At 45.2% G+C, this 26,598-nt stretch overlaps 2 protein-coding genes across 8 annotated transcripts in view; one reads left to right on the top strand and one right to left on the bottom strand.

Moving 5' to 3' along the window:
* FAM228B (family with sequence similarity 228 member B) overlaps window positions 1-10,026 on the bottom strand; it is a 15,299-nt gene extending 5,273 nt beyond the window's left edge. For both annotated transcript variants that reach the window (XM_063330588.1, XM_063330589.1), the window contains exons 1-5: window positions 9,787-10,026; window positions 8,548-8,655; window positions 6,314-6,412; window positions 3,120-3,194; window positions 2,228-2,425 (exon numbers count right to left, since the gene is read on the bottom strand). In XM_063330588.1, coding sequence (XP_063186658.1) covers window positions 2,228-2,425; window positions 3,120-3,194; window positions 6,314-6,412; window positions 8,548-8,655; window positions 9,787-9,954 — 648 coding nt within the window. In that variant the 5' untranslated portion in view covers window positions 9,955-10,026. The remainder of the gene's footprint in view (window positions 1-2,227; window positions 2,426-3,119; window positions 3,195-6,313; window positions 6,413-8,547; window positions 8,656-9,786) is intronic.
* On the top strand, window positions 9,904-26,598 carry TP53I3 (tumor protein p53 inducible protein 3). 6 transcript variants are annotated; one of them, XM_063330587.1, is made up of 9 exons: window positions 9,904-10,035; window positions 11,755-11,883; window positions 13,500-13,637; window positions 14,929-15,034; window positions 22,116-22,258; window positions 22,953-23,220; window positions 24,441-24,653; window positions 25,260-25,456; window positions 26,230-26,598. In XM_063330587.1, the coding sequence occupies exons 2-9, from the start codon at window positions 11,767-11,769 to the stop codon at window positions 26,416-26,418; spliced, it is 1,371 nt and encodes a 456-aa protein (XP_063186657.1). In that variant the 5' UTR covers window positions 9,904-10,035; window positions 11,755-11,766; the 3' UTR covers window positions 26,419-26,598. The 6 variants fall into 6 exon arrangements, with proteins under 6 accessions (XP_063186657.1, XP_063186655.1, XP_063186652.1 ...); XM_063330586.1 differs by lacking the exons at window positions 9,904-10,035; window positions 11,755-11,883; window positions 13,500-13,637; window positions 14,929-15,034 and adding exons at window positions 20,355-20,462; window positions 21,269-21,469; XM_063330585.1 differs by lacking the exons at window positions 9,904-10,035; window positions 11,755-11,883; window positions 13,500-13,637; window positions 14,929-15,034 and adding an exon at window positions 20,205-20,251.

Below are 26,598 nucleotides of genomic sequence, written 5' to 3'. Positions count from 1 at the left end.
TAAGACCTTAACACACCTCAATTTGCCAAGTTTTAGTGCCACCCCTTGGTTTATTATAACTTATCACCCCATTACAACATGTGCCAAGACCTCCGCTGATTGCGCAGGTGCTGTGTAGCACACCCATGTTTGATCCCTTCGTGTAGTCCATGTATTAGTACTCACACACCCCTTGACAGAAAGTAGAGCAACAACCTGCTCTCAAAAACGAGACAGAAGGGTCTCTTAGTCTGCAGCGTTTCAGCACACAATGCCTACAATATCCTGGACCACTAGAAACTGAATTGTGGCTAACACAGCAGTAATCCAGGCTGGGGAAACTTCCCCCTCCTTGCAGGCTGCAGCACGGCACTTCTGCTGGCGCTAGAAGAAAAGCAGAGCTGCTGCCATCTTCATGCTATGATCAGCCATCTCATCATGCATCTGCAGTCCGTGTCCCTGGGACTAGGGGTAAGGAGGAGGTGAAAATGAGTGTGAAAAGGAGAAAGATTTAAGGCAAAAAAAACCACGTATGAGCAGATGACCGGAACAATGGAGAGGCACGAAAAAGAAGGCAGCAAATTGAGCTGAAAGAAAGACGGAGATGGAGGAACCTGGAAGGACAGTAAGGAGAGCGTTAGAGGGGAGGGAGAGAATGGAGGAAAGGGGGGAGAAGGCAGCTTTGGAAAGCAAAGGACAGTGGAGAACTTGGAGCAATCATCAGAAGCAACAAGGTGAGATACAGCACTGCGGAGTCTGACAGAAGAAAGAGGGGCAAAACAGTGGGAGACTTGAGCATGAAGTGTTGACTGGAGAGAGAAAGAGGGAGGAAAGACTGGAGGAAGAAGAATAGATATGGAAAGTGGGAATGGACCGGTAACAGAGACACAAGAAAGTGAGGAGAACTGGGGAATAGGACAAGCAGAAGCCTAATAGCAGGGAAGAGAGCAAGGGAAAATGCACAGAAAAGAAGGGGGGGAATGCACAGCTAGAAGTCAGTATATTAACCACTCCACAGAAGTGCCTCAAGTTCTATAAAATTTATCATTTGCTGCCACAATTAATGCAAACTTATGCAAATTAATTGTCCTGTTACTCTGAAGGGCTTCCGCCTGCTTTTCAGACATGCTGATGGTAGAGCTGACATCACAGAGCAAGGAGAAAAGATGGAGGCTGATCACTGCTACTGTGCTTGCTCAGGGAGAAGGACACATCCCAGGACACCAGTGATTGCCTTGGAGGACACCCAGCAATGTCCCGACCTGACACAGAAGCTTGCAAGATGGACTGATGCAGACCCAGATATGTACAGTACACCCAACGTATCCTAAATCCCAGGACTTCAGCTCTTTGTCATTACATGCAGTTTAAATGCATGCATTTTTTACATCAGACCTTTGAAAAAGAGATCATTTGCCCTCATTAAAACACCACAGCTCCCATGACATTTTAATTTCTGGATGGGAAACTTGTTTACAGTTTCTTAACTCCACTGTGCAGTGGTTTCCACTGACAACAAAAGCCTGCGCTAGATAAAATACTATTCTATTTGTAGCAGATGATGTAACTGCTCTTATTGCTCTACATATCCATCCCTGAGATGCAGAAAGTTGTGTCACAGAATCTGATACTCAACAGTGGTGTGAAATTCAGTGCAAAAATCAAGAAAACCAGCAAGTATTTCCTACAGTGACTGCAATTTTTATGAGTACTGAAACACATGGAAGTACAGAATCCAGGAGTTAGGTCTGTTCACCTGCATGCAGACTTAAGAAGATTGTTAGTGTCTCCCTGTTCCCACTTTTTTTTCTTTTATAAAGCTTGATGAGTAGTATCCAAGGCCATGAAATTGTTTCACTCGTGCTCTGCCAACATACTGCAGTACTGCTCTAGCTGAACTCCTGAGGCATGAGAGTGCGGTCCACTCCTTTCAGGTGGCAGAGCTCAAGGTTCTCCCTCTAAATGGTCCGGCTTGCAGAGGGAAACCCCCCACAACACAGTGTTTCACCATATTCAGACCCCAGCACGTGCTCACTGCACCGAACAATGCTATTGTTTGTATCTGAACTCAAACAGCTGTAATGATGTATGTCACCATTACAGAAGTCCTTAAGAAGAGTAAGTTACAGGTAAGGCACATCTGAACTCCAGGCTACTCAACGGAGCAGGAAATAACAGCTAGACCCTGATCTTGTCCACACCCCTCTGTATGCAACCCCCACGACAGAAATTTAATTCTCGTTGATACCTTATTATTACAGTAGTTTAAATAGAGAGAGTGTTGTTGTTCTTTCCTTTTCCGTATTTCTTCGCTTGACTGGCTTTCCATTTTGTCCTGAATTTTCTGTAGCAGTGGCTCTGAAACATCCTCAAGCCATTTCTTGTACAGGATCTCCTTCTTCCTCAGATTTAAGAAATCATTGTGCCTCAAATACCTGTCCACCTCCTAAGTAAGAAATGGAAAATAAAAACCATACAACCTATTGGCCAACCACATGAAAGAGTCCACGCGTGAAGGTACGCAGCTTGGCTGACCTGATCTGACTGGCCACTGCTGCAAGGGCCCTGTTTTCCAGCCCCTCTTTCTGCTCCTCCCTCTCTCCTCTTCCCACCACTTGTTTCCTAGCTCTCCCTTGAACGAGCTCTGTCATTCGGACTCTTAATTTTTAAGCTGTAGTTCAAGACAGGCAGAAAATCATTCACTTTCTCCCACCAGGTTAGTGAGCTGAAGTCAATCAGAGCAGGGGTCTGATAAACACCAGACCATGCAAGACAGGGAGCAGGAGAAGGACATTCTCCCTGCAGCACTGGCATTCTGCTAGATCAGATCAGCGCCCCCCCGCTCCCCTTTATTCACAGGCCCACCATCATCATCTAATCACACCCACAGAACAAAAGTTACACGCAAACAGGCAGGTAAGTCACCAAAGACAGACGATTCCTAATAGCTCATATTTAGGGTTACCACTTCTGTGCTATCCCTATGCACTCATGGGGATATCCCGAGGAGACTGAGGTGGCCAGAATTTAGTTTTCCAAGAATACCAATTGACATGTTACCATGAATCACTGATGGAGAGAAAAAACATTGACACGCATGAAAGCATACAGCAAGTTGGAGAAGAGCTATCACTTCTTACCCTCACAAAATAATTTTCTCTGTCCAAGATGCACTGAGCAGAAGCAATGATGTCTCGGCTTTCATCATCCGCTGCCTAACAAAACACCAAAAAACACAGGAAGTAAAAGCAGGACTAGAGTAGGAGTGAGAATTACCTCTGTATTCAAAATAAGTACTTGTGTTGTGATTAAAGGCACATTACACTATAACCCAGGTGGCAGAATAGCCCAGGGAGGCAAATCCTTGAAAGACTTGCTCTGAATCATTAGCTTAAATGTAGCAATAGAGGAGTACTGGAAGAACTAGAATGTATGTATTCAGTGGGACCAGACCATACACCTCCTTGGCCGCTCCTCACCTCAACCACACCACCGCTTGCTCCTTGCCACCGTTGCTCACTTGTGGCCAATGAAGGCAGCAAGAGGCATCTCTCTGCACCTTCATTTTCAATACAGATACAGCCACGCTTTGATCATTTTTATGGCCCTCCTCTGCACCCGCTCCAACGGGTCCATGTCCTTCCTGTGCTGAGGGCTCCAGAGCTGGACACAGGACTGCAGGTGGGGTCTCACCAGAGCAGAGTAGAGGGGCAGAATCCCCTTCCTCGCCCTGCTGGCCACGCTGCTTTTGATGCAGCCCAGGATGTGGTTGGCTTTCTGGGCTGCGAGTGCACAGCCGGCTCATGTTGAGCTTCTCATCAACCAACACCCCCAGCTCTTTTTCCTCAGTGCTGCTCTCAGTCCATTCTCTGCCCAGCCTGTGTTTGTGCTTGGGATTGCCCTGACCCCACTGAAAGTTTAAATGAGTTTCAGTACATCCATATTAAATATTTCTACCAACACAAGTTAATCCTCAAGTGACTTGGTTTTACTTAGACCTAAGACAGAGACAGGGCTGAAACATTCACATTTCATCTCTTTAACCTGCTGCTTACCTCCCACGATTTCCATAAATTAATTCAGAGTCATCCCTGCTGCAACTTTCTTGTGCCATTTAGAAAATAAGCTACAGCCATCGCATTTTTGCCTAAGCCTACCATGCCTGCGCAGCACAAGACTGCACAGAAAGGAAAATTAGCCTGCTACTCCCAGTGTTTAATATTAATTTTTAATTCCAATAAACAGTGTAGTTTCCAGTCATATCTGCCTTGACGCCATTTACCAGCTCCACACTCCAACAGGCTTCTTCTCCTGGACATCATACATCAAAGCAAGCAGGGAGGAAACAAGTCATAGAAAAAAAAAAACACCACCAAAAACAAATGAGAAAGGGGAAATCTAATTTTCTGGCATGTTTTAAGACCCTTTCATCCTACTGTTTGAAACAACTGGCATGTTGCATTACACCTGCCACATCCGCTTCACATAATCACAGAAACCTTCTAAAACTAATACCTTAACAGCACCAGGAAGACATGGCCATCTCTCCAGCTGAGAAGAACCACTAAGAGAACATACTCAGAATATACATTGATCAACAAGTGAGAAGGTTTCCTTCAGGATGATACACATCTGAAGAATCCTTACAGAACCAAAGGAGTTAGGTCTCTTGTTCCTGGAGAAGAGAAGGCTCAGGGTGAACCTCATCACAGTATGCCAGTACTGAAAGGATGGTTACAAAGAGGACAGAGGCTCTCTCTTCACAAGAAGCCACATGGAGCAGACAAGAGGCAACAGGTACAAGTTGCACTGGGAGAAGTTTAATCTTAATAGAAGAAAGAAATTTTTTACAGAAATCGATCATTCACTGGAACAACCTCCCTGGGCACTTGTCAGAGCCCCCATCACCAGAGGTTTTCAAGATGCGACTGGACAGGGTGCTAGATAATCTCAACTAGTATCCCTTTCCCATGAAAGGTTGGACCGGATGACCTTTCAAGGTCACCGCATCACAGAATCGTAGGGTTGGAAGGGACCTCTGGAGATCATCTCATCCAATCCCCCGCCAGAGCAGGGTCACCCAAAGCAGGTTGCACAGGAACGCGTCCAGGTGGGTTTGGAATGTCTCCAGAGACGGAGACTCCACCACCTCTCTGGGCAGCCTGTGCCAGGGCTCTGCCACCCTCACAAGAAAGAAGTTCCTCCTCATGTTTAGGTGGAACTCCCTGTGCTCAAGTTTGTGCCCGTTACCTCTTGTCCTGTTGCCGGGCACCACTGAAAAGAGCCTGGCCCCATCCTCCTGACACCCACCCTTTAAGTATTGATAAGTGTTGATAAGGTCCCCCCTCAGTCCTCTTTTTTCCAGACTGAAGAGACCCAAATCCCTCAGCCTTTCTTCATCAGAGAGGCACTCCAGTCCCCTCATCATCTTCGTAGCCCTTTGCTGCATCCTCTCCAGCAGTTCCCTGTCCTTCTTGAACCGGGGAGCCCAGAACTGGACGCAGCACTCCAGATGTCCCTTCTGGCCTGGGCTGTTCTATGAGTCTATGATCCTAATTAGTTACAAGCTTGTTTTATGGGAAACTTTCTACACACCAAATTGGATGGAACTCAATAAAACTACATCAAAAGGATGCAAGGGGTCTGTAAAAGCCATTGGACTGCTATTTCCAGAGTCCTTTATTCCCCTTCCCAATGACAAACATATCTAAGATTTTACACTTACACAACACACACATAATGTGTATGTTTAATGGTTTGGGCATGCTTCTTTGAAGATATATATATATCTATTAAAAAATATGTCCAATTCTACCCACTCACAGTTTAAGCACCTCTTGTAATATCAGACCACTGCTTACTGAGTTAGCAGCCTACTCATGCATACGAGGTAGGCTGTGGTATCATTCCTGACCGCTAATGCTGCTGACTAGCATTAACTTTTGGCTTCCTCTGGAAGATTCATGCAGTACTTGGATGCTAGACGGCCTCAAGCTACATAAAGCTGACAGGAAGGACAGTGCACACACATCTTCCTGTAATGCACGTTTCTGAGCGTGCCTTGGAGGGAGGAACAAAAGCACAGAGACGTTCCTGCAAAGTAGGAGTCACTAACGAACCCAGGCACATGCTGGGGACAGCAGTCCGGGAGAGCAGACAGACCGACCAGGTCACTCCCTAGAACTTCAGTGGGTATTAGGTGGCCAGTGCCAAGACAGAAGCTCAGTTACACCCAAATATCCTGTGATCCCAGTTACAGATACTGATTTCATGTGTCCTGAACTGGTTCTTCACAGTACTATCTACAGCTAAAGGAACGTATAGAGTCACTCACCTGCCAAGGCCTTTGCCAATCACATTCTCTCACAGGTCTCGGAAGTCTTAGTAGCCAGGTAGCATCTGAGCTATTCACAGTACACATCGTTGGACTAGTCTGGGAGAAACATTAAAACATTCAAAATCAAACCCATATAAAACTATTGTATAAACAGCAAATACCTAGTTTTCTTACAATTCCCACCGAAAAATGAAATAAATCTCTAAAGGAATTCTAACTGCTGACGCCAGCAACATTTTCATATCACAGTAAGTTAAACTGAGAGATGAAGTATCAAGTTAATCCCTCTGATAGTAACTGTCTGTCTTCATCTCCATGAGCAATGGATAATACATTTTGTTTCAAAGAATAAAGTGATTCACAAATTATTCCAGAATGCTTGTCAGCTTTGAAAACATTTCAGAGTTATCAAATTCCACCTCCTGACTTTTACTTCTTTCCTTTTTGCCTTTTTTCAACTACATAAAAGTCACTTTCAAATAACCGCTACATTCCACCATAAGGATGGCTGCATTTTAGTGGTTTTTAAAGTCAGTTCTATCAGATGAAGCTTATGTTGAAGCACTAACTCTGAGCACCAGCCAGGAAATTCCATCTCCTCTATTGTACGTGCACTAGTATATTTGTATCGATTTATAACAAAGAGACAGCAGAACCACAGAGGCAGAATGCCCTTTACAGGAACTTCCATCTAAACTTCTATTTATTTCAGATTCACTGAAGACACACTGCTTCCAGGAAATGATGAAGTCACAAAATTACTTAGGTAAAGAGTGGTCCAAAAGAAAAGCTTACTTCTGCAGAGATACTGACCTCCCCATTCTTCAGCCAGATCTTTCAGCTATGAAAAAAAAATCTGTTTTTCCATTATTTTTGGCAACATCTAGTTGAAAGAATCTACAAAGACTCTCTGAACCAGGTATCTGTACAAGACGACAACTTTTTTTTTTGTACAAGACAACTTTTAAGTGTTTATTCTGTCCAACTCCGCACTTCAGTGATACCATCTGACTCCCAGCTGACCTCTCTAGACTGCAGACTCAAATCTCTTATCATTGGTTCAAGGTGAAGTCTTTAATCCACATTTTTATTCGTTTCATTTCATATTCCCTGCTCTTATCCACTGATAGACACATCTGCCTGGGTATTCCTGCCTCCTCACGGAAATGCTTTCCCATCTTTTCTGACTAAAAGAGTCAGAAACCACAGGAAAGCGTAAATTGGAAGGGACATTTGGAGGTCATCTGGTCCCACAGCCTGCTTGAAGAACAACTAACCTCATAGACAAGATTGCCCAGGGGCTCACACTGTCAAGTTTTGAAAACTTCCTCAAATTTGCAAGCTCATGTCCTTCACTCCACCTGCTTCTATAAAAGAAAAATCCTCACTTCTGCCATATAATCCAGTACAAAGCAAGGAAAAAAGACAACATAACGCACAGGATATCAAGGACTTTCCTTCCCTCCTGCACAACTTCGCAAGATTTCTATTCTTGTCTATCAGATGTCCTTGTGTCTATCAGATGTCCTTGTGTCTATCAGACACAAGGAAAACTAAAAGACTCTCAGTGGAATAGGTCACAACATCCCAATCCTCTACTGCATTTTTTTCAGCCCCTGTAAGACAGCTCCCAAAACCAGAAATATACACTAGCCTTAGCACTGTGGCAGGATAGCAGGAACTTCCTCTAACATGATTTCCTGCCTTCTCTGTACAGAGGAGACAAAAGGCACACATAAAATAGGGACTTACAATTAGGACGCTACTACATGATCTGGAAAGCAGGTACCCTGCCTCTCTCCATCTGGAAATGCAGAATTTTTTTGGTTTACATATGCCCTGCTGCTTTCACGGTGTTGCACCTGCCAGGGAGGCTGGTATTCCCTGTGCGAAGTCCCCTGCTCTGAAAATGATTTCCCCTTTTTCCAGACAGCCCAAGTCTACTAAGTTCCAGGGAATGCTGCAAAGCATATCTGACCTTGTGGTCTCTGAGGAGCAGGGGAAGGATTCTCATAGTTTATTCTTCATTCTGCAATGACCAATTAAAGGAGGCTGTGCACTATATTACCTATATGGATAAATAAGCGTACCCTGATTAGCACTGAACTAAGTTTTGATATAAAATAAACAGGCAAACAGTGAGGACTGAAGAACATCCGGATACCTGAGGTGTGACAAATTTGGTATTAGCACGTCGACACACCTTCCTATAAGCAACATATCCTACCTACCTGCAAAGGTGCCACGGACTCCTGCTTCAGGCCATATTTTGCAGATTTCCTTCCACTCAAAGTAGTTTTGTTCTTCTGAGATAAGGAGGCTGTAAATCCCTGGACAAGCTTAAGATGAAGAAAACACATATTTTAATAGTTTCTACACTTAGAAAACAAACAAACCAAAAAACCCACAATAGCCTCCTTTCCATCTGTTTTCAGTAACTAGTGTTAAGACTCCATCTTCATCTATGTTACACAGAAAGACTGTGCCTTTCTATGAGCACAAAGCAAAGGAGATGTTTCCTCTTATCACAGAGGACTGGGACCCCAGGAGAGACAAAACAGAGCAAACAGAAAATCTGCCTGCTGTAGCAACCTGCCTTAAAGAAACCACAAGTGGTAAAATCTCCAGCTGCAGATTTTTTTCCCCCAATCTTAATAACTAAAGCTGCCGTTGAGTCTTAATCCTTTCTTTTTCCATTTTGTTTGGACTCTTGCTATGAGATGCCAACTCTGCAAGGGCACAGCCCACTTGAGACATCAGCTGTTTTGCAGGTCTTAAAACAAGTTTAATCTTGTGTTGTGACAGAAACACAGTAACGGATTTCCAAAGTCTGAACAGATAAAACAAGATTTGAAGTTAATCTAACAGTTGTGTCCACAAATGCTAAACCCTGTGAGCAGGTTGGCTGTTCAGTATTAGAATCAGAGAATGACCCTGCCTAAAGTTTCTGGCAAGATACACCTGCTTTCTTTACAGCCAGCAGTGCAGCTTTGTATCAGTAATCTTTTTAAAGACAGCTTTTTCTTGCTTCATGAGTCCTGTTCAGTCAAGCAGGACGTTCTTCCCCAAACACCTGCTGAAACTCACAGCCTCTGCCCAGACATGAGCCTTAACAGCAACTTTGAGAAGCCAGATCATTTCTGCGACAAAAACTATCCTTACACAACGCCTACCCGGGGCCCAGCCCTGAGGCCAGTCCCACAGGCCCGCGGGGAAGCGAGAGCCCCGCACTCCCCCCGGGCCAACACACCTCCGTGCCGGGGTCCCCTCACCGGTCCCGGCGAGGCTCCGGGAGGCCCCAGGGGAGGCGGGAAGCGGCTGCGCTGGAATCCACCGCCCCACCACACGGCAAAGCCCAGCGGCGGGCAAGATGGCGGCGCCCCCCTCCCTGGGCACCTCGGGCACCTCACACTGCTCACGCCGCCCCTCCGTGTCCTTCAGCCGGAGAAAATAGTCCCTCGCCCACCAACCCCGGCCTCTCGGGAAGAGAAGCGGCCGCCCGAGGGGCCGGAGCTCCGACTCCCCGGCTGCAGGCCCAGCACACACCGGCGGCCGCCCCGGGCAGCGGCGGGGCGAGGCGGCGCTGAGGGGCGGCCGGCTCCCTCCGCGCCCGGCAGCCCAGCGTCCCTCGCTGCCATGGCAACCCGAACCTGACAGCCCTCCCCCGAGCACAGCCGGGCCGAGCCGAGCCGAGCCGAGCCGACCGCCTGCCTCCCTCTGTGAGTTAAAGGCCGAGCGGCGGGGCTGCCTCGGCGCATGGTGGCCGCCGCGATCCGGGACGGGCCCAGCGGCGGCAGGAGGCGGAGGGCAGCCCGGGGGAGGCTGTGGACAAGGGCCGCGGGGCCCGCCCCCCCCCCCCCCCCCCCCGGGGCCTGCGGCCTCTGCCAGGCTTGGTTTGGTGCCTGGCCGCTACCCCCGACCGCGGCGCCTCTCCTTCCTTCGGGGTTTATAGTGCAAGAAAGACATTGAGGTGCTGCAGCGTGTCCAGAGGAGGGCAACGGAGCTGGTGAGGGGTCTGGAGCACAAGTCTTGTGAGGAGCGGCTGAGGGAGCTGGGGGTGTTCAGCCTGGAGAGAAGGAGGCTGAGGGGAGACCTTCTCGCTCTCTACAACTGCCTGAAAGGAGGGGGTAGAGAGGTGGGGGTTGGTCTCTTCTCCCAACTAACAGGTGACAGGACAAGAGGAAATGGCCTCAAGTTGCGCCAGGGGAGGTTTAGATTGGATATTGGGAAAACTTTTTACACTGAAAGGGTTATCAAGCATTGGAACAGGCTGCCCAGGGAAGTGGTGGAGGCACCATCCTTGGAGGTGTTTAAAAGACGGGCAGACATAGTGCTTAGAGCTATAGTTTAGTGATGGTTTTTGTCAGAGTTAAGTTGATGGTTGGACTCGATGATCTGAAAGGTCCCTTCCAACCCAGGCAATTCTACGATTCTATGAAATACATCCTCCCTGCTCAGGAATTAATAATAAATGCTCCAGCCTGATGTCTTTGTGACAGGCAGTTCACTGCCGGCTAAGCCCGATACCTTTAATTGCAATATTGATGTCCTTTCCAATACCCTCATGTAAAACAAACCCTTCTAGGGTACATTGCAATAAAGCCACAAGGTTTATCCAGAGTTAGTTTACTAAATTTTGTTGCAAGATTTAATACACTATCATGTAATACTTATCATGAAACTAAAATTGGAACTTGAATCTGATGTATGCAATGGCTGTACCCTAGTGATAAGAAAATACTGCTTTCCTACTCATTCATTACGATTTGAGCACAATGGTACGAACAGAACTGTCGGCCGGCAGTTTTTGCCAGCATCCCATAGCTGGCCAGGATTGAAGTGACCAAGATAACCATGGGCAATTCTCTGAAGATTCAATCGTCATCTCACTTTTCTTGTTGCTACTCGTGTAGACAACCGGAGATACCATCCCATGAGAGAAATGTAAGGGTCATGCCCAAGCAGCACCCCCATAGTGTCACAATGACCCAGAGGTCTAATAATAATCATGTTAGTGCTGACCATTTAAAAAGAAAATAATTGTTGGTTTGGGTCAAGCCTGGCCCAGAAATCACCCCCTGTCTCTCTATTTCTGCTCTGCTCTGCTACTTGTAGCAAGTTTTATCAAGTTTCTTAGTGTTTTCACTGTGGGCTGTTTCCTCAGTGACAGGAAAATTAAATGCCAGGAAAAAAAGAACCCAGAAATACTTACACTACAAAAATGTAACAGGATTTTTATGGCCTTTCTGAGAAAGGTGACCAGTTTCCTGCTGGTCTATGCTGCTCTTTTGTTTTTAGGATTTCTAGTTTGTTATTTTGCTTATCTGAGGCCTAGTGTTACTTCTGCTGAACCTCCTCAGTTCCGCTTGGAGGAAGATCTGGTTTCCAGTATAAAAGGGAAGGGGAATGAATATTTATACATCTATTTCTTTTTACAGAACAGAAGGAAAATGAACCAACTGCAGGCGTTGCTGAATGACAGTCTTATCAGAACAAAGCATGTGGAAAACGCAGCTATCATCAACATAAAGGAAAGAAAAGTCTGTGCATCAACCTTTGGCTTTAATGTAAGAGATCAAAGAGGGCCCTGGGAAGTGAGAGCAGAGGTAGAAACCCCAGGAATCTGGAGCACAGAGTAGCAATAATGGCAGGGAGTGCTGCGCTCTACTAAATACACTTGCTTCTTTTAGCCTCAGAGCCCGAGTTACACGGGTACAGCCGGGCTGCTGTGTTGAGAGGCTAACTTGCAAAGCTGATTGCTAATTTCACATCTTTGAGTTTTGGAAGAAAGATGCCATCTAACTGGCAATTTGAAGGAGTCCTTTTTAACTGCTTTGCACTCTATGATTCCACCAGTAAAGTGGATGTATGTAGGTCCATTCCCTGGCACCGAGACCTGCTGGTGTGGAATGACCCGTGTCCACCCCATAACCCCAAGCAGGGTGGCTGTACCAGGTTGCCTGTGGGGAGCAATCCTGGGCCTTTCTGATTTTGCAAACTGTGCCTGGGAATTGTTTGGGAAAGTGCTTGCTGGCCCAGGACAAAACTGTACCTGGGCTGTTCTGACAGTACTCAGAACTGCTCCCTGGCACCGTACATTTCCTGATATAGATGTAGCTTGTCTGTTTTCATTGTCCAACAGTTGATAATCAGCAGAACAGCGGCACTTATGTTCATATTATATTATATTGGAAAGCTAATGTGCACTCCCTGACACAGTCCATACACTCTCTAGGAGTTCAGAAATGCTCCCCACACCAGTGTCATCCTTATGTCATTGGAAGGTACCATTTCCTCTCCTAATCCCCATGATACCAGGACTCAAACACTTCCAGGCAGTTTTTCCAGGGGTAGATATTGCCACCCTTGGGATTCTCAGAAGAATGTGTTCAGAAGATGAAGCTCTTGTTAAGATAACCCCATCCCTGGGGGCAGATTTCTCAGCAGAGAGAGTCATCAGTCCCCAAGGTAATAGTGACATCATCTTTAATATGTAAATGATCTCTAATATAAAACACAGCTTTTAGAGATGCCAGTGTGCTGTCTCTTCAGCAAGGCAGATTACGTTCTGAGGTCCAGAGCAAAGTCCTCAGCCAGTGTAAATTGTCACTATCTCCACTGACTTGAAAGAATTTCAGGCCAGAAGGGATCATTAGATCATCTCATCCAACCAGCTGAATATAAATCTGCCAAACCAGTGACCCGCTTACACATACACTAAGCCCAAGAGCTCACTGACACGAATAGATTTGTGACTTGTGTACACTGCTCCATTGAGGTGTCTTGTCTCCTGGAATTGCTAAAGGTTACACTCAGAATATTTGAAATTGGCATCCTTGGGTGACCTCTGCGCGAGCCCAGGGAAGGCTGCGTCCTACCCTGTATTGCCTTTAACAGAAGGGTCCGGTCACCACGGGACACATTGCCTACCTGGAGAAGTGTCACTGAGTAATGGGACTACACAGATAGTCATCACAGACTGAGCAGACTGTTTCAAATGAGACTTTGAAAATATAGTCAACTCTACAGAAACTAAGTCTAGTTTCAAAGCCAGGCAGATTTTTTTAACTTTTTTTTTTTTTTACATCATAATTTTAAGTGAACTATCAAGGAGGGTGGAAAGCAGTTCACCGTAGCAAAGACTTGCATTTTTGGTCCACAACATTGTGTTGTACTAACACAGGTGCCACCAGAGAACGCTTTAAACCTTATCTCCACTTTCTACAAGAACTTACTGCAAGTTAGAAGGGGAGGACTCTGCTTCCAGGAGAAGTACTATAAATGTGTCCGCGCAGATGAGCATTCCATCTATCTTCAAAATGTACGTTGACAAGAGCCGTGGCCATCCTGAAAAATGCGGAGACTTTGTACTTCCCTCCCTTGCTGCGTGGTTACACGAATACCGTAACACAAGTAGAAGGTCTTCACGTGCTTGCTTGCTTCCTTCCTTCCTTCCCTCCTTCCCTCCCTCCTTCCCTCCTTCCCTCCTCCCTCCTTCTCTCTCTCTCATTCTCTCTTTCTCTCTTTCCTTCTTTCCTTCCCTTTTCTTTCTTTCTTTATCTCCATTTCTTTCTTTCTTTTCTCTGCACACCTTCCCAGCAGATGTGGAATGAAATCCATGTAGAGTACAAAAAAGTGTCAGCCGTATAACACAAATTTAATGGGTAACACCATTCATTTCCCTAACACTAGCTGCAGTGCTTGTCACGTTCTCCTTTGAATCAGTTCATCTCCCTAAAGCGGCAAAAAACGATCACTTTGGTTTTTTTGCTGGGTTGGTTTCTTGCCACATTAATGAATTCATCGGGTAATAGGAGGGCCTGGCAAGCTCAGGGCCAGAATAAGGTAGTGGGAGCAGGTAACTGGGCTGCGGGAAAGAAGATACGCGGGTGAGCAGGACCTTGTTTGACAGCTTACTCGCCTTGTGGGACTCCAGCCTCACTAATTCACCTGTCAAGTACAGAAACTGAGGACATGGCTGTATCCGGCCACGCTCAGGATGGCAGAATTTTGTTACTACTGCTGAGTCACACAATCTGAAGTAAATACATCCAACTGATTGTTCCTGGGGTCTTCTTAATTCTTCCCCTCCCCAGTAAATCCATCCTGAGATGAGCTAAGAAACTTGCAGAAGAGGCTGAGAAGCCCTTAAACTTGGATCCTGTTTCCGAAAAATGCAGTACTTTGCAATGTCTTTTTCCATTCCTTATTACAAATGAGTGAGGCAGTGTTTGGGAGTCAGGGTTCATAAAACACTGGGCATGCTTTCACGTAAGTACTATTTTATTTGCATTTATCAATGCTTTTGGACATGACTGAGCACTAGGATAGCACTTCTTCAAAAAGCTGTGTTAATCAATGGAAGTGAGACTAGGCAATATAATAAAGCAGTTGACTGACTTGCTTAAATAGTCAGCAGTCTTCAAAGCATGCGCTGTCACTGGTTGTCTGCCCTGGCTTAGGCATCAGGACGGTATTTGCCTTTTTTTCCAAAAAAACGGGTATATTGGCAAAGAAAATGTCTGTAACTAGCCCAAGTTGCAAGGCATCATGTATACATATGGATATTTTTAGAACCTTGCAGCCTTACAGCAATTTTCCATATTTTCTAGCCAGATGGAGGCCTGATAGTTGTGAAGACAAAGGCTTTCATCCTGGTTGCTACTTACAGAGTGGGCATGTATCCCAGTGTGTGCGTGGAAGCTGTGGAGAAACTAGGTAAGAAAAATGCCCGTATCCGTGTGCCTGCATGCCAGCGTCTCGTTGCTGAGCTCCACCCTTGGAAACAGCTTCAAAAACCAATCTGATGAACTACCAAATCCTGAAAATCTGAGAAACTGAACACAGATATGGTTATGGCTCCACAGCTAAACCCTCTCCAGATATCACATCCCACTGTGCTCCAAAGCCGCCATGGGTATGAACGGCTGGCTGAACTCTCCTTGTCCGTTCTGGCACAAGTTTTCTGTTAGTTGCCTTCAACAAAATGGAACCTGGCACTTGCATGTTCTTGACCTCATATGCCTAATGCTGAGGTCTTAAGCATGCTTTTGTAGAGCATCAGCTTTGATACTCTGCCTCACAGTCCACTTCTTCAAAGACACACGAGCTCTCTAAGGGTTTCAAACTTTCTCTAGTCTCTAGAAGAAAGCTGGAGTCTCTTTTCCTATGTGTGAGTCTTGAGACATCATGAAGCTAGTTTCCTTGTCGCATGGTAACAAAGAACCTCTTCTCTAACAAAAGTGCCCCTTTCCTTCCCGCTTCTGCCCAAGTTTCCTTTGTGTGACTCCTCTTAAGTTCCTGTCTCTTGGGCCCAGTGTTTTAAAGACTTATTGTTAACATCTAACTCTTTGTTCCCCATTTGGGAATGTTGCAAAACCCAGCCCTTTGCAGACCAGCTGCAGAATCCTGATTGCACCTGAAATGTAGCTTTCCCTTTGGGTGAAGTGCTGGCAAGGATTAACAACTCTTTATTGCCCTTGGGCTGGCAGATAAATAACCATTACGCATTTTATTGCTGTGATATATAGCTGACTCCGTATCAAGGATACAGTCATTTTATTGCATCATCCAAATGGAAAAAATGCATAAGAGCAGATTCCCAGAATAGCCTTGATTTTCACCGTAGGGGTAATTCTAAGGAATTTCTAAGGAAATTCAAGGGTCGTTCTAAAGAATATTGTGTAGAGCAATAAGATCCAACTTAACCCACGGATATACCCATCTCCTTTCACTGAATAGGAATGAAATTGTAGGCCCACTGTGCTCTTAGATTTTGTTCCTCATTTAGGAGTAAGTGGAATTAATTTGTAGTTTGGGGCATATGCTGTTTAGTCTGGAATGAGCTATAACACTCTCGGTAACAAATTTTTCATCAGACCTTTTTCAAAAGGCTTTTACAATTCAAAAAGCTACGAGCAAGAACAGGATTTTAGAGGCTATAATGCAGGTTTTAAAACAAACTCGCCTGCTGGACCCTCAGAAGCCACATTCTTGGCTGGTGGGTCTGTGCATGGTGCCAGGCTGGCAGAGACTGGCCTCCACTGCAGCCTCTCCACTTCTTCACACTTCACAGCCCCTGCACTTCGTTTAAGCAAAACACATCTGAGTGCAGACAGGCCAGAAGAGGGAAGTGGATTGCCTGTGTTTTTTGGATCTTTCCCGTGTTCATTCCAACTATCAGAGCGACCTCAGGCTGCTTTATGTTATGTTCTACTTTCTGTTGTTCCTAGCCGTTGTTTTTGTCAGTGTCGCATAGCAGGTTGAGCACAAAACCATTGTACCAGCACTGCACTGCCTAGAGAGCCTCGATTTTCTTGTGCTCCAGGCATGATTCTGCCTGTCATATTTAGCAGCTGTCATTAGAGATCGGGTATTATTACGGATTAGGTATTACAGATCTTTGTCACTGACATGTATGGCCAGCACATTAACTTCAAATGATACGAATTTCGGGGGGCATTTATGTGCTGGGCTATGAACTAAGGAACAGAGAGATTTCCCATCCTGGTAAAATTTGGTGTAGGTTAGAACAAACAGCTCCCAGCAGTAACCTCAGGGACTTCCACTGGGTTAAGTCTCCAGAGAGCATCAATGGGAGTTTTTAATCACTGGGTCAAAACAGGTATGAAATACTCCCAAACCAGAATGGCCCTTCCAGGGACAGAGTGTTTCCAAGGGATTGTCTCCATCTAGGGCAGCATTAATGAGAGTTACTAAATCTAAGAATTGGGCCTTATATTTTAAGCTAACTTCAGACTACCTCTATCCCAGTCATTTTCTGCAGTCCTACAAATAGAGCTCGAGCCGATCCAAAAGGTGCCACTGTGTTATTTAGGCCCAAGCCTGTCCAGCTGGCTCAGTAATACATTCAGGAGCCATATCGCAGTCGATGCCAGCTGCTTTGCTGCCGTGGGAGGAAGGCAGGAACTGTAAAGCAGGGAGACTGCAAAAAACGCCAACACTTGCAAAATCCTGTAACAATTTGCACACAAGTTATTTGGTCTTGCAAATAGTCACATTGCGTGTAATTGGCCACTGTTCCTGGGTGAAGTCTGAGGTGTAAGTGTTTCCACGGCCAGATTTGCCACGGTTTTGACAATGTCTATTTTCTGGCGTTTATTCTTGCTGTTCTGAATGATTTCTTCGTGAAAAGAAAACAAAGTAGCTTTTCTTTGCATGTTAGGAGAGATTTCTGAAAATGACTTAAAGTGCTTAGTGTTTTTTCTTTAAAACAGATAATATATCATGAATATAGGTATTAGCATTTTTAATTTTCAGGTAGAAATACAGCCGTCTTCTTTTGAGTACACTATAGTCTGAGGTGGATTTGAACCGAAAAAAAAAGCATCTCCACTACAACACTTCTGTATATGATTTTTATCATTGTTGATTTATTTACCTTTTTATTTATTTCCTGTGTTGTTGTAGCGGACTACTTTAGAGAGAAAGGTAGCTGAATCAGCAGAAAACTTGAACTTCATCAATCTCAGAAGGACTGCTCACGAGGAAATGAAGTTTGAAGCATTATCCAGTTCAAGCAAGAAACTGCTGCTTTACAACATTCTAACTGCTGAGTTTCCTTCTGTTTTTTCAAGAACACTTGAGGGCTCGCTGCTCACAAGAGGACTACCCTGTGCGTCTATCATCTAAGTTTCTTAACTGAATTGAAAGTGGTATCTTCAAGATTTGGTTTAATCTTTCTAATGTTGTCTTTTAGCCTGTTTCCAAAGAAGAAAATTATTAATCTCCCTAAGCAAAGTAAGTTCTCTAATAGCATTACAGCTATACGTAGCATCACAGACCCAAGGGACGAAGGAAATTGTTACATTAACAGATTTTCAGGTTGTCCTGTTCATCTTTGAATATTACAAATAAAATACATTTTTAACATGTCAATTTGCATTGTCATTGACTGCTATAGAAAGTTATTTTAGACTGTAGTGGGTTGCAGAGTTCTGGGAGGAGCGACAATGTCACTACTAGGCTTGAATCAGATTGTATGGACTATTCATGTGTACTCTTCGCTGGGTTAAAAACTGGCTGGGTGGCCGTGCCCAGAGAGTTGTGATTAATGGGGTGAAATCCTCTTGGCGCCGGTCACCAGTGGTGTCCCTCAGGGCTCAGTTTTGGGGCCGGTTTTGTTTAATATCTTTATCAATGATCTGGATGAGGGGATTGAGTGCACCCTCAGTAAGTTTGCAGATGACACCAAACTAGGTGGGAGTGTTGATCTGCTGGAGGGTAGGAAGGCTCTACAGAGGGACTTGGATGGGCTGGATCCATGGGCCAAGGCCAACTGTATGAGGTTTAATAAGGCCAAGTGCCGGGTCCTGCATTTCGGTCACAACAACCCCAAGCAGCGCTGCAGGCTTGGGGAAGAGTGGCTGGAAAGCTGCCCGGCAGAAAAGGACCTGGGGGTGGTGGTGGACGGCCAGCTTAACATGAGCCAGCAGTGTGCCCAGGTGGCCAAGAAGGCCAACAGCATCCTGGCTTGTATCAGGAATAGTGTGGCCAGCAGGAGCAGGGAAGTGATGGTGCCTCTGTACTCGGCACTGGTGAGGCCTCACCTCGAGTGCTGTGTTCAATTCTGGGCCCCTCTGTACAAGAGGGACATTGAAGTGCTGGAGCGTGTCCAGAGGAGAGCTACCAGGCTGGTGAGGGGTCTGGAGACCAGGGCATATGAGGAGAGGCTGAGGGAGCTGGGCATGTTTAGCTTGGAGAAGAGGAGACTGAGGGGAGACCTCATTGCCCTCTACAACTCCCTGAAAGGAGGTTGGAGAGAGGTGGGTGTTGGCCTCTTCTCCCAGGTGAATAATGACAGGACCAGAGGAAATGGTCTGAAGTTGTGGCAGGGGAGGTTTAGGTTAGATATTAGGAAGAATTCCTTTACTGAAAGAGTGGTCAGGCACTGGAACAGCCTGCCCAGGGAGGGGGTTGAGTCACCATCCCTAGACGTGTTTAAGAAACGTCTAGATGTGGCACTTCAGGGCATGCTCTAGTGGCAGAGATTGTAGGTTGGTTGTTTGTGGTGGTTTGTGATTTTTTTTTTTTTTTGGTGTGTGTATGGTTGGACTCAATGATCTCAAAGGTCCTTTCCAACCATGAAGCTCCTATGATTCTATGATTCTATAAGACATCAAAGAATCCACATTTGAGTCACCCCATTACTGTACAGGGGACAGCCGAGGCTCTGCCTAATCACCAGGTGAAGAGTCTGGCTCCAGAAGACCAGGATCCATGATCTTTTCATCCGAAGGAATAAATAAATTACTAGCTCTTCGAGTCACACGAGAACAAAAGAATTTCTAGATGTATTTGATTCTAAACTAATTTAGCTTCAAAAAGAGTTTAAAAGCCTGAATTAAAAAATGTCAAAATCCATAGGAAAAGAAAACAAACACAGAGGAATCACACACATGGACAAACATGATTTATCGTTTTTAAATACTCTGAAGTGTCAGTTTTATTCCCTGACAACTGAAGAGCTGGTGACTAGGACGCAGAGAAAGGCATGATCTGATCCTTCTCCCTCTGGGGGAAACAGCAAAGCTGAAGGAAGAGGTGTGATCTCTTCAGCTGATGGATGTGAACCAGTAAACTTAGAACACTGATGTCTTACAGGAACAAGAGCACAATGAAGCCTCCTCAGGTGGATGTGCAGCGTAAGGGCAGTCACAGCTCATGTGCCCTTAATGCGACTTCAGTAAATCTTGTCTGCACGACTCAGAGTTCAGAAATCAAAGCACGGGTTCAGCGCTCTGCCCGAGAACATACACGTACCCCCACATCGGCGGATGGGGACAGCGAAGGCATGAGACCAAACCTCCCTGTGTGCTGGGGGGGGAGCAGCGGATCTCTACCTCAACGCCGAAGGGGAAAGTGGATTTCTGCCTCGATCCGTGGAATAAACCAGGACCATGGGTAGAAATAATGGTGAGATGTAGTAATATTTCTGACTCTGCTCGCGTCTTTCTCTCCAAAGTGAAACACAACCTCGTCCCGTTCCACCCCTTGCCTTGCTGGGGAATGGCCAATAGCGAGGGCAGAGCTGGGAGAGGAAGAACCGGGATCAGAGTCTGTTCCCGAGGACAGGCTGGGTTCGTTCCTGGTGCAGAGAACGGCCTCCCCCCTTTACAGCAAAAAGGTGAGTCACAGATTGTGCTCAGGAACCACATAAATTCTTCAAATTGTTGTTTTGGGCCACTACTGGCAGATCTGACGGTTTGAAGTTTTTGCATTTGGTTGGAAACTTGGTTTTCAATTCCTGAGGTTTTCTGTGCATTTTAAAGCAATGCAGATACTCGGATCCTCAGCGTATTTTTTTAAAAATATACTTTTGTGGGTCTGCTTCTAGCAACGAAGAAAAACATTTATAAAAATGCAGTTTGGTGGACTGTGTTGGAAGAAGGACAGAAGCTTCTTTCACATCTTATTTTTAATTGACTAAATTTGGACACAAGAGAACAGAAGCATCTGTTGTGGGGTGGTAGAGGGTGAGTTTGCCATTAATACAGACAAATTTTGTGTGACTAGATTAAATGATCCAGCTGAAAACGACAAATAAGACAGCCAGCCTCAGAAAGAAAAGCCTTTAAGTTACATTTTAGACAGATAATTGGAAGCGTTTATTCACCACAAAATAGCCACAGAGCACCACCCTGTGGGGATTTATGTCCCTGGGGTTTGAAGGTGTTCATCATTCCGTATTTACAATAATACAGAAATGATCAAGTACGCACTTAGCTTTTCCTGTAGAGATATCCTAATGGAAGTGATTTCACAGGGGGCATGGCGGTCTGTCACGCAGCGGTGTTTACTTGAAGAGGCTCTGCCTCGCAGCCCACCCTGCGCACGTCTTTGGGTGGCATCCCTAAACTGTATTGAGTGTAGCACCAGCTCTCGGGAAATAACAGAGTCATCCCTGTTGAGATTCTCTCCTCTTCTGCCCAGCACTTAGGGGGCAGAGGGGACACTGCTCCGGATTGGATTTTGCCAGGTGGGAGGAGGCTTGACAGCCCAGCTCAGCTCAACAGCCGCTGCTGCCAAAGGCAAGGAACTCAGGAACAGTGACCAAGGAGTTCCCTGGAATTCTCCTGCAGCGGTGGGACGCTCTACCAGAGCGCATCAGGCACACAGGAATCACCTGCTGAGGCAAGGGAAATTAATCGGAATTTTTAAAACCATTTGTTTCATTTGTGCTACATCACCATTGTGCCGTTGTGTATCTTCAAGTTGTTGTCTCCGGGCTGAACCATTTAATCGTAAGGCGGCACTTACATTATTTTAGATGTGTCAAATAAAGGCTCTTTCTGCCGAGGGTTTTAAAATCCCATTTGTGTCTACTATTCTAAGGGCCTGTGTCCTTTACTCAGTTGAGCACTGGGGCCCTAATCATGCAGGAAGTGGAAAGCAAAGGCTGTTCTTTTCATTTGCGTGTGACATTTTACAGTTAAGGTGGGTGGGTGGCCAGCGCTGCTGGACTCACACACAGCTCTGTGCAGGCTTAAAGCCTTTTGACTTGATGGGAGGTGATCTTGGTGGTTTGTCAAATGGCTTTTGCAATGATATGTTGCGCCCCCCAGTTGATGTATTTGATTGCATTATGGCTTCTCAGCTTTCTCTGCCAGCCCTCCCCTCTTCTTCCTTCGAACTGTGTCACAGTTTGCACTGTCCATCTGCAGAGCGGGGTCTGTGGAGCTGTGGTTACTGATTACTGAGATTTTCCAGCTGCATGTAAATGTGCCTGCATTCATGCCAGGTTTTTTGGGTTTGTTTTGGTTTTGGGTTTTTTTTTCAGAGAAAATGTTGGCAGTCTATTTTGATTGCCCAGGAGGCCCGGAAAATCTCTATGTGAAAGAAGTGATGAAACCACAGCCAGGAGAAGGAGAAGTTCTTGTGAAGGTCTCTGCCAGCGCTTTGAATAGAGCCGATATAGTCCAGGTATGTCTTATGTTAAGCAGATTAATGCACCTGAAAATGACACCAATTTTTCAAGCCCCTATCTGAAGTCTTGACAAATCCGAAGAGTTAAAAGAGATTTGGCCTGATGAGCATTTGGATGGGAGACTTCAAAGGGAATGTTCAAAGGGCTGAAAGAAGAGATGTCTGTTGATTCAGCAGATAAATGTTTTTATCTGGGTCACTGCAATGCTGAAGTGGCATGGAAAGGCAGCTGCCTTTCAAAAAGAGATGTAAACCCAAAGCTCCGGTCTTTCTGGATGTTTAGACCGTTCTCTGGGTGTTTGAGATGGACATGAAATGTTCCACTGACTCAGTTCCAGAGGGGGAAAATCACATTCAATTTGTTAAGTCTGACCTGCTTTAATTTGAGTTGAAAGCCACGCTCTGCAACTGAAGGCCATAATGCCTCCCCAGCATGGACTGGCCTGGACAAAGGGGGCTTGCAACAAATTGAATTTGCACACAGACTTTTAAGAATAAAACGTACTTAGGAAATGAGAAGTGTTGCCAGAGGATAGAATATCCTCAAATTACTGGAACATTTGCAGAGTGCAAAATCAGGGTTAAATAAATGGGAATTTAGGTTGGAAGCATGTGAACAAAATATCACAGGTCATTACACTCCTTGATGTGTAGTTTTTCCTTCCCTACCTTCTCTTTTCTTTTGTTTTAGAGGAGAGGGAAGTACCCTCCCCCCAAAGGAGCAAGTGATATTTTAGGCTTAGAAGCAGCTGGGAGCGTGGCTGGGTTCGGACCTGGCTGCAAGGGCCGGTGGAAGATTGGCGATGCAGTGATGGCTCTGCTCTCCGGAGGTGGCCAGGCAGAATACGTTACAGTACCCGAAGGCTACCTGATGCCAATTCCCAATGATATGACTTTTATTCAGGCTGCAGCCATTCCCGAAGCCTGGTTAACAGCCTTTCAGCTGCTGCATTTTGTAGGTGAGAGGCGTGTTCGCAAATCTATCCCACCAAAACAGCTCGTCTTCCTTTCTGATACAAAATCCTCTCTTTGTTGCCTCCGTCTCAATGCTGTTTGCCTTTGAAGAGCCTTTTCTCTGTTGCTCCATTCCCATGGGTCAGAATCCGTTATGCCAGACCCAAATCCTGAAATCTCCCCAGTCACAGCTTACTCTGTTGTCCTATTTACAAGGAAGGATGTTGAAAGATGGTCAGTTTTAATTTTCATCTGTATTTCTCAGCTTGAATGGCAATTTCTGTTAAGTCTAAACCCTGAAATAACTTACTTGTGCTCCAAACAGCTGAAACCCCATCCTACTTCTAAAGATTTGACTTCCCTGCAAGGACGACCATATCACAATCTTTCTCACTAATTGTCTGTGAATCCACAGTAGACAACATCTTCTTGTACCTTGTTTCACACAGTCATCGATTGTTGGTAAAATCTCCTCTAAGCTGATTTAAACCAGACATAAGCTCACACTCTTCATTTTGCAAATGTGCTACAGAGGCACCAACAATGGCATCTGCCAGGGTTTTATTCAGTTGACAAATAACCTTCTTCTTCCCTTGTCAGCAGTAGCATCTAAAAGCTCCACTAAAGAACTGGGGTTACAAACAAGTAGCTTTCCTCACTACCCAAAATACAGACTCGCTTCGAGCCCTGTTGCGTTCTGGGGGTCTGTGGTCAATTAGGACCACGTCTCCAGGACTACTCGGTGCCTCACTTCCCGTAGGAATCAGTGGAACACAAACGAATGCATTAGGTGAATTGGTAGATGGTAAAATGAAAGGCAGAACTGGTCCTTAATGTTACCCAACGTTTCTGGTATTTCTCCATTGTTGAGAACCTGATTTCTCGTTATTAACATCCTCCGAGCATGCTTTCTGTCGGTGGCAGTGGACAGTCCCGGCATAAGGCAGCTGACTGCGCTCACTAAGCAGCTTGGTCACAGATGCCCAGAACTGGACAGGCCCAAGCTAAAGTCATTCCACTGAAGTCAGTAAAATGGAGTCCTCTCGGTACACTACGATCTGTGTTAGTTTTGGATTTGTTTATTTTATGAAAGGTATGGAGATGCAAACAAAGCCCACTCAAGGGCACCTCTTTCAGCTTCCTCTTCAGTATTTTCCACCCTGATCGTGTTTTAATCCAAAGGTGATGCCAAAAGGGTAACAATTTCCCTTGCGTCTTCCTCAAGGTAAAATACAGAAGGGCGAGAGAGTGCTGATCCACGCTGGCGCTAGCGGAGTTGGCATGGCAGCCATTCAGCTGGTGAGACTGGCAAAAGCTGTCCCCGTCGTGACAGCGGGAACTCAAGAGAAACTGAAAGCAGCAGCAAACGCCGGAGCAGCTGCAGGGTTCAACTACAAGAGTGAAGATTTTAGTGAAAAGGTCTTGGAGTTCACCCAAGGTAAGAACCTCTATGTGAAAGACACTGTTAGAGCTGAGAGTGTACCTCCTAACGTAGGTGCACCTGCACTCAATTTCAACTGTCACCTTAGTCGGTGAAGGAGCAGACAGTAATGACCCTGTTAGCACAACCTAACATCCTGCTCAGCCCAAGAATCTCTCTTTCCTTAGTTTAATTGTGCTGTTTTCTGCATGGACTCTCTTTGGCTTTGTGTTCATTGGGGGCGTAAATGTTGTGCCTGTGTTATTGTTGCCTCCACAAGGAACCGTGGGACCAAATCCTCCCACTTGTCTTTGTAAGAGTTTGAATACGGGAACAAAACTAAATTCTCTTACTGTTAGAAAAATTTAGCTTTTCTAAGCTTCTGGGGTGGTTTATGACAGAGTCTACATCTGGATATCTATAATGATTCTTTTTTTTTGTGCCTGATTCTAGAATTCCTTACAAATCATTGTGCCAATTCCTAATTTCAATAGAAAGATTTAAATAAAAATTGCAGGATTGATTCTGTACCTATAAAGAGCAAGGGTTTAGTTTTGCCTGAAATTATCCTACCTTTAATGCAGCTCGACTACATTCCTGAAATCTTTTCTGTTTCTACTTGAGGTGCTGGAGTAGATATTATTTTGGATTGTGTTGGTGGCTCATACTGGGAGAAGAATCTCAGCTGTCTGAGTACTGATGGCCGGTGGATTGTTTATGGACTGCTGGGTGGAGGTGAAGTACACGGAGATTTGCTTGCAAGGCTGCTTTCCAAAAGAGGGAGCATCCATACAAGTCTATTACGATCACGAGACAAGGAGGCAAGTAACGGCTATCAACAGTGTATACAGCTTGATCTTAAAATCGATGATAGTTTTGAGAGCTTGCTTTTGAAACCAGTGTTAAAACAGAATCTAACGCATTATTACCAAAAAAGCACCACCTTGAAATGTTACTACAGACTTTGGAAAACATCACAAAATTAAGTTATAATTTCCCTTTTCTATTTTTAGCAAATGCCCCCCTTTTACAACTACTGAATCAGAGGAATGATGCCCAGGACTTTTTAACGTACTTCACGAGTACCGTAATCTAAAGATTTGGCCTAAGAAGAAATAAAACTCAAGTGATGAGGCAACTTGATCAAGTCAGGGCAGGGGAGGGGGAAAGCTTCTATTTGATCATTTTTCAAAGTAGAGACCAAGGCCATTTGGATGCTCAAAAATTACTGAGGAAAAATCACTTTATGTGGAAAATTCTCAGATATTGCAGTAAAAGACAGCAGTGCAGAGCCCTAGGATAGATTCTGTCCATGGTCTAATTCATAATATTCTCAAGAATTTTATCAGTTTGAGTTATATACGCTGAGCTTATACCACTTGTTTGGGAGAATTTAATTCAATTGAAATATAATAAATCTAAGTTTTTTCTTGTTTGTAATTCACACCTATCAGATGTTTACATGTCCGTCTCACTATGAGAATGTCAGAAAGAGCCTCCCTGAGAACTGTGCACATTTTGTACGCTGTGCTTAAAGATACCTCTGTGAATGACATGATTGGAAGTAATCTTGAAAACGTTTTTTCTTCTTCAGTACAAGGAACGGCTGGTGAAAGCCTTCACAGAAGATGTGCTGCCGTACTTTTCTCGAGGAGCCTCCCCTCACCTCGAAACACTTATTGACAGCATTTACCCTCTGCACGAGATTGCAGAGGCACACAGGCTCATGGAAGAAAACAAGAATATTGGCAAAATTGTCATCGAAATGCCTGCTTCATCTTAAAGAAAGGCCTACTGCTGTAGTTGTTTCAGGGACATAATCGTTATGGTGTTTGACACGCAGAGAATCTGCCATTTCTGCATCCAAATCCGGAGTGATTTATTGTGGGAGGATGCCAAAAAGGAGGGGTAAAGCGAAGCCTTACAGGATGTGTTTAATAAAAAGGTTCACGTTGCAGCTCTA

Source organism: Chroicocephalus ridibundus, chromosome 3 (assembly GCF_963924245.1).
Source record: "Chroicocephalus ridibundus chromosome 3, bChrRid1.1, whole genome shotgun sequence".
Taxonomy (NCBI): Eukaryota; Metazoa; Chordata; class Aves; order Charadriiformes; family Laridae; genus Chroicocephalus; species Chroicocephalus ridibundus.
Note: the sequence above shows the minus strand (reverse complement) of the source record. Positions and strands in the feature narration are given on the sequence as shown.

What these genes read in the sequence shown, in the direction of transcription:
- TP53I3 (XM_063330587.1), top strand. Translation starts at nt 11,767, where the DNA reads ATGAACCAACTGCAGGCGTTGCTGAATGACAGTCTTATCAGAACAAAG. An exon ending in ATTCCATCTATCTTCAAAAT is followed by an intron (nt 13,638 to 14,928) that starts GTACGTTGACAA and finishes CATATTTTCTAG; the next exon opens with CCAGATGGAGGCCTGATAGT. An exon ending in GGAAGCTGTGGAGAAACTAG is followed by an intron (nt 15,035 to 22,115) that starts GTAAGAAAAATG and finishes TTTTTTTTTCAG; the next exon opens with AGAAAATGTTGGCAGTCTAT.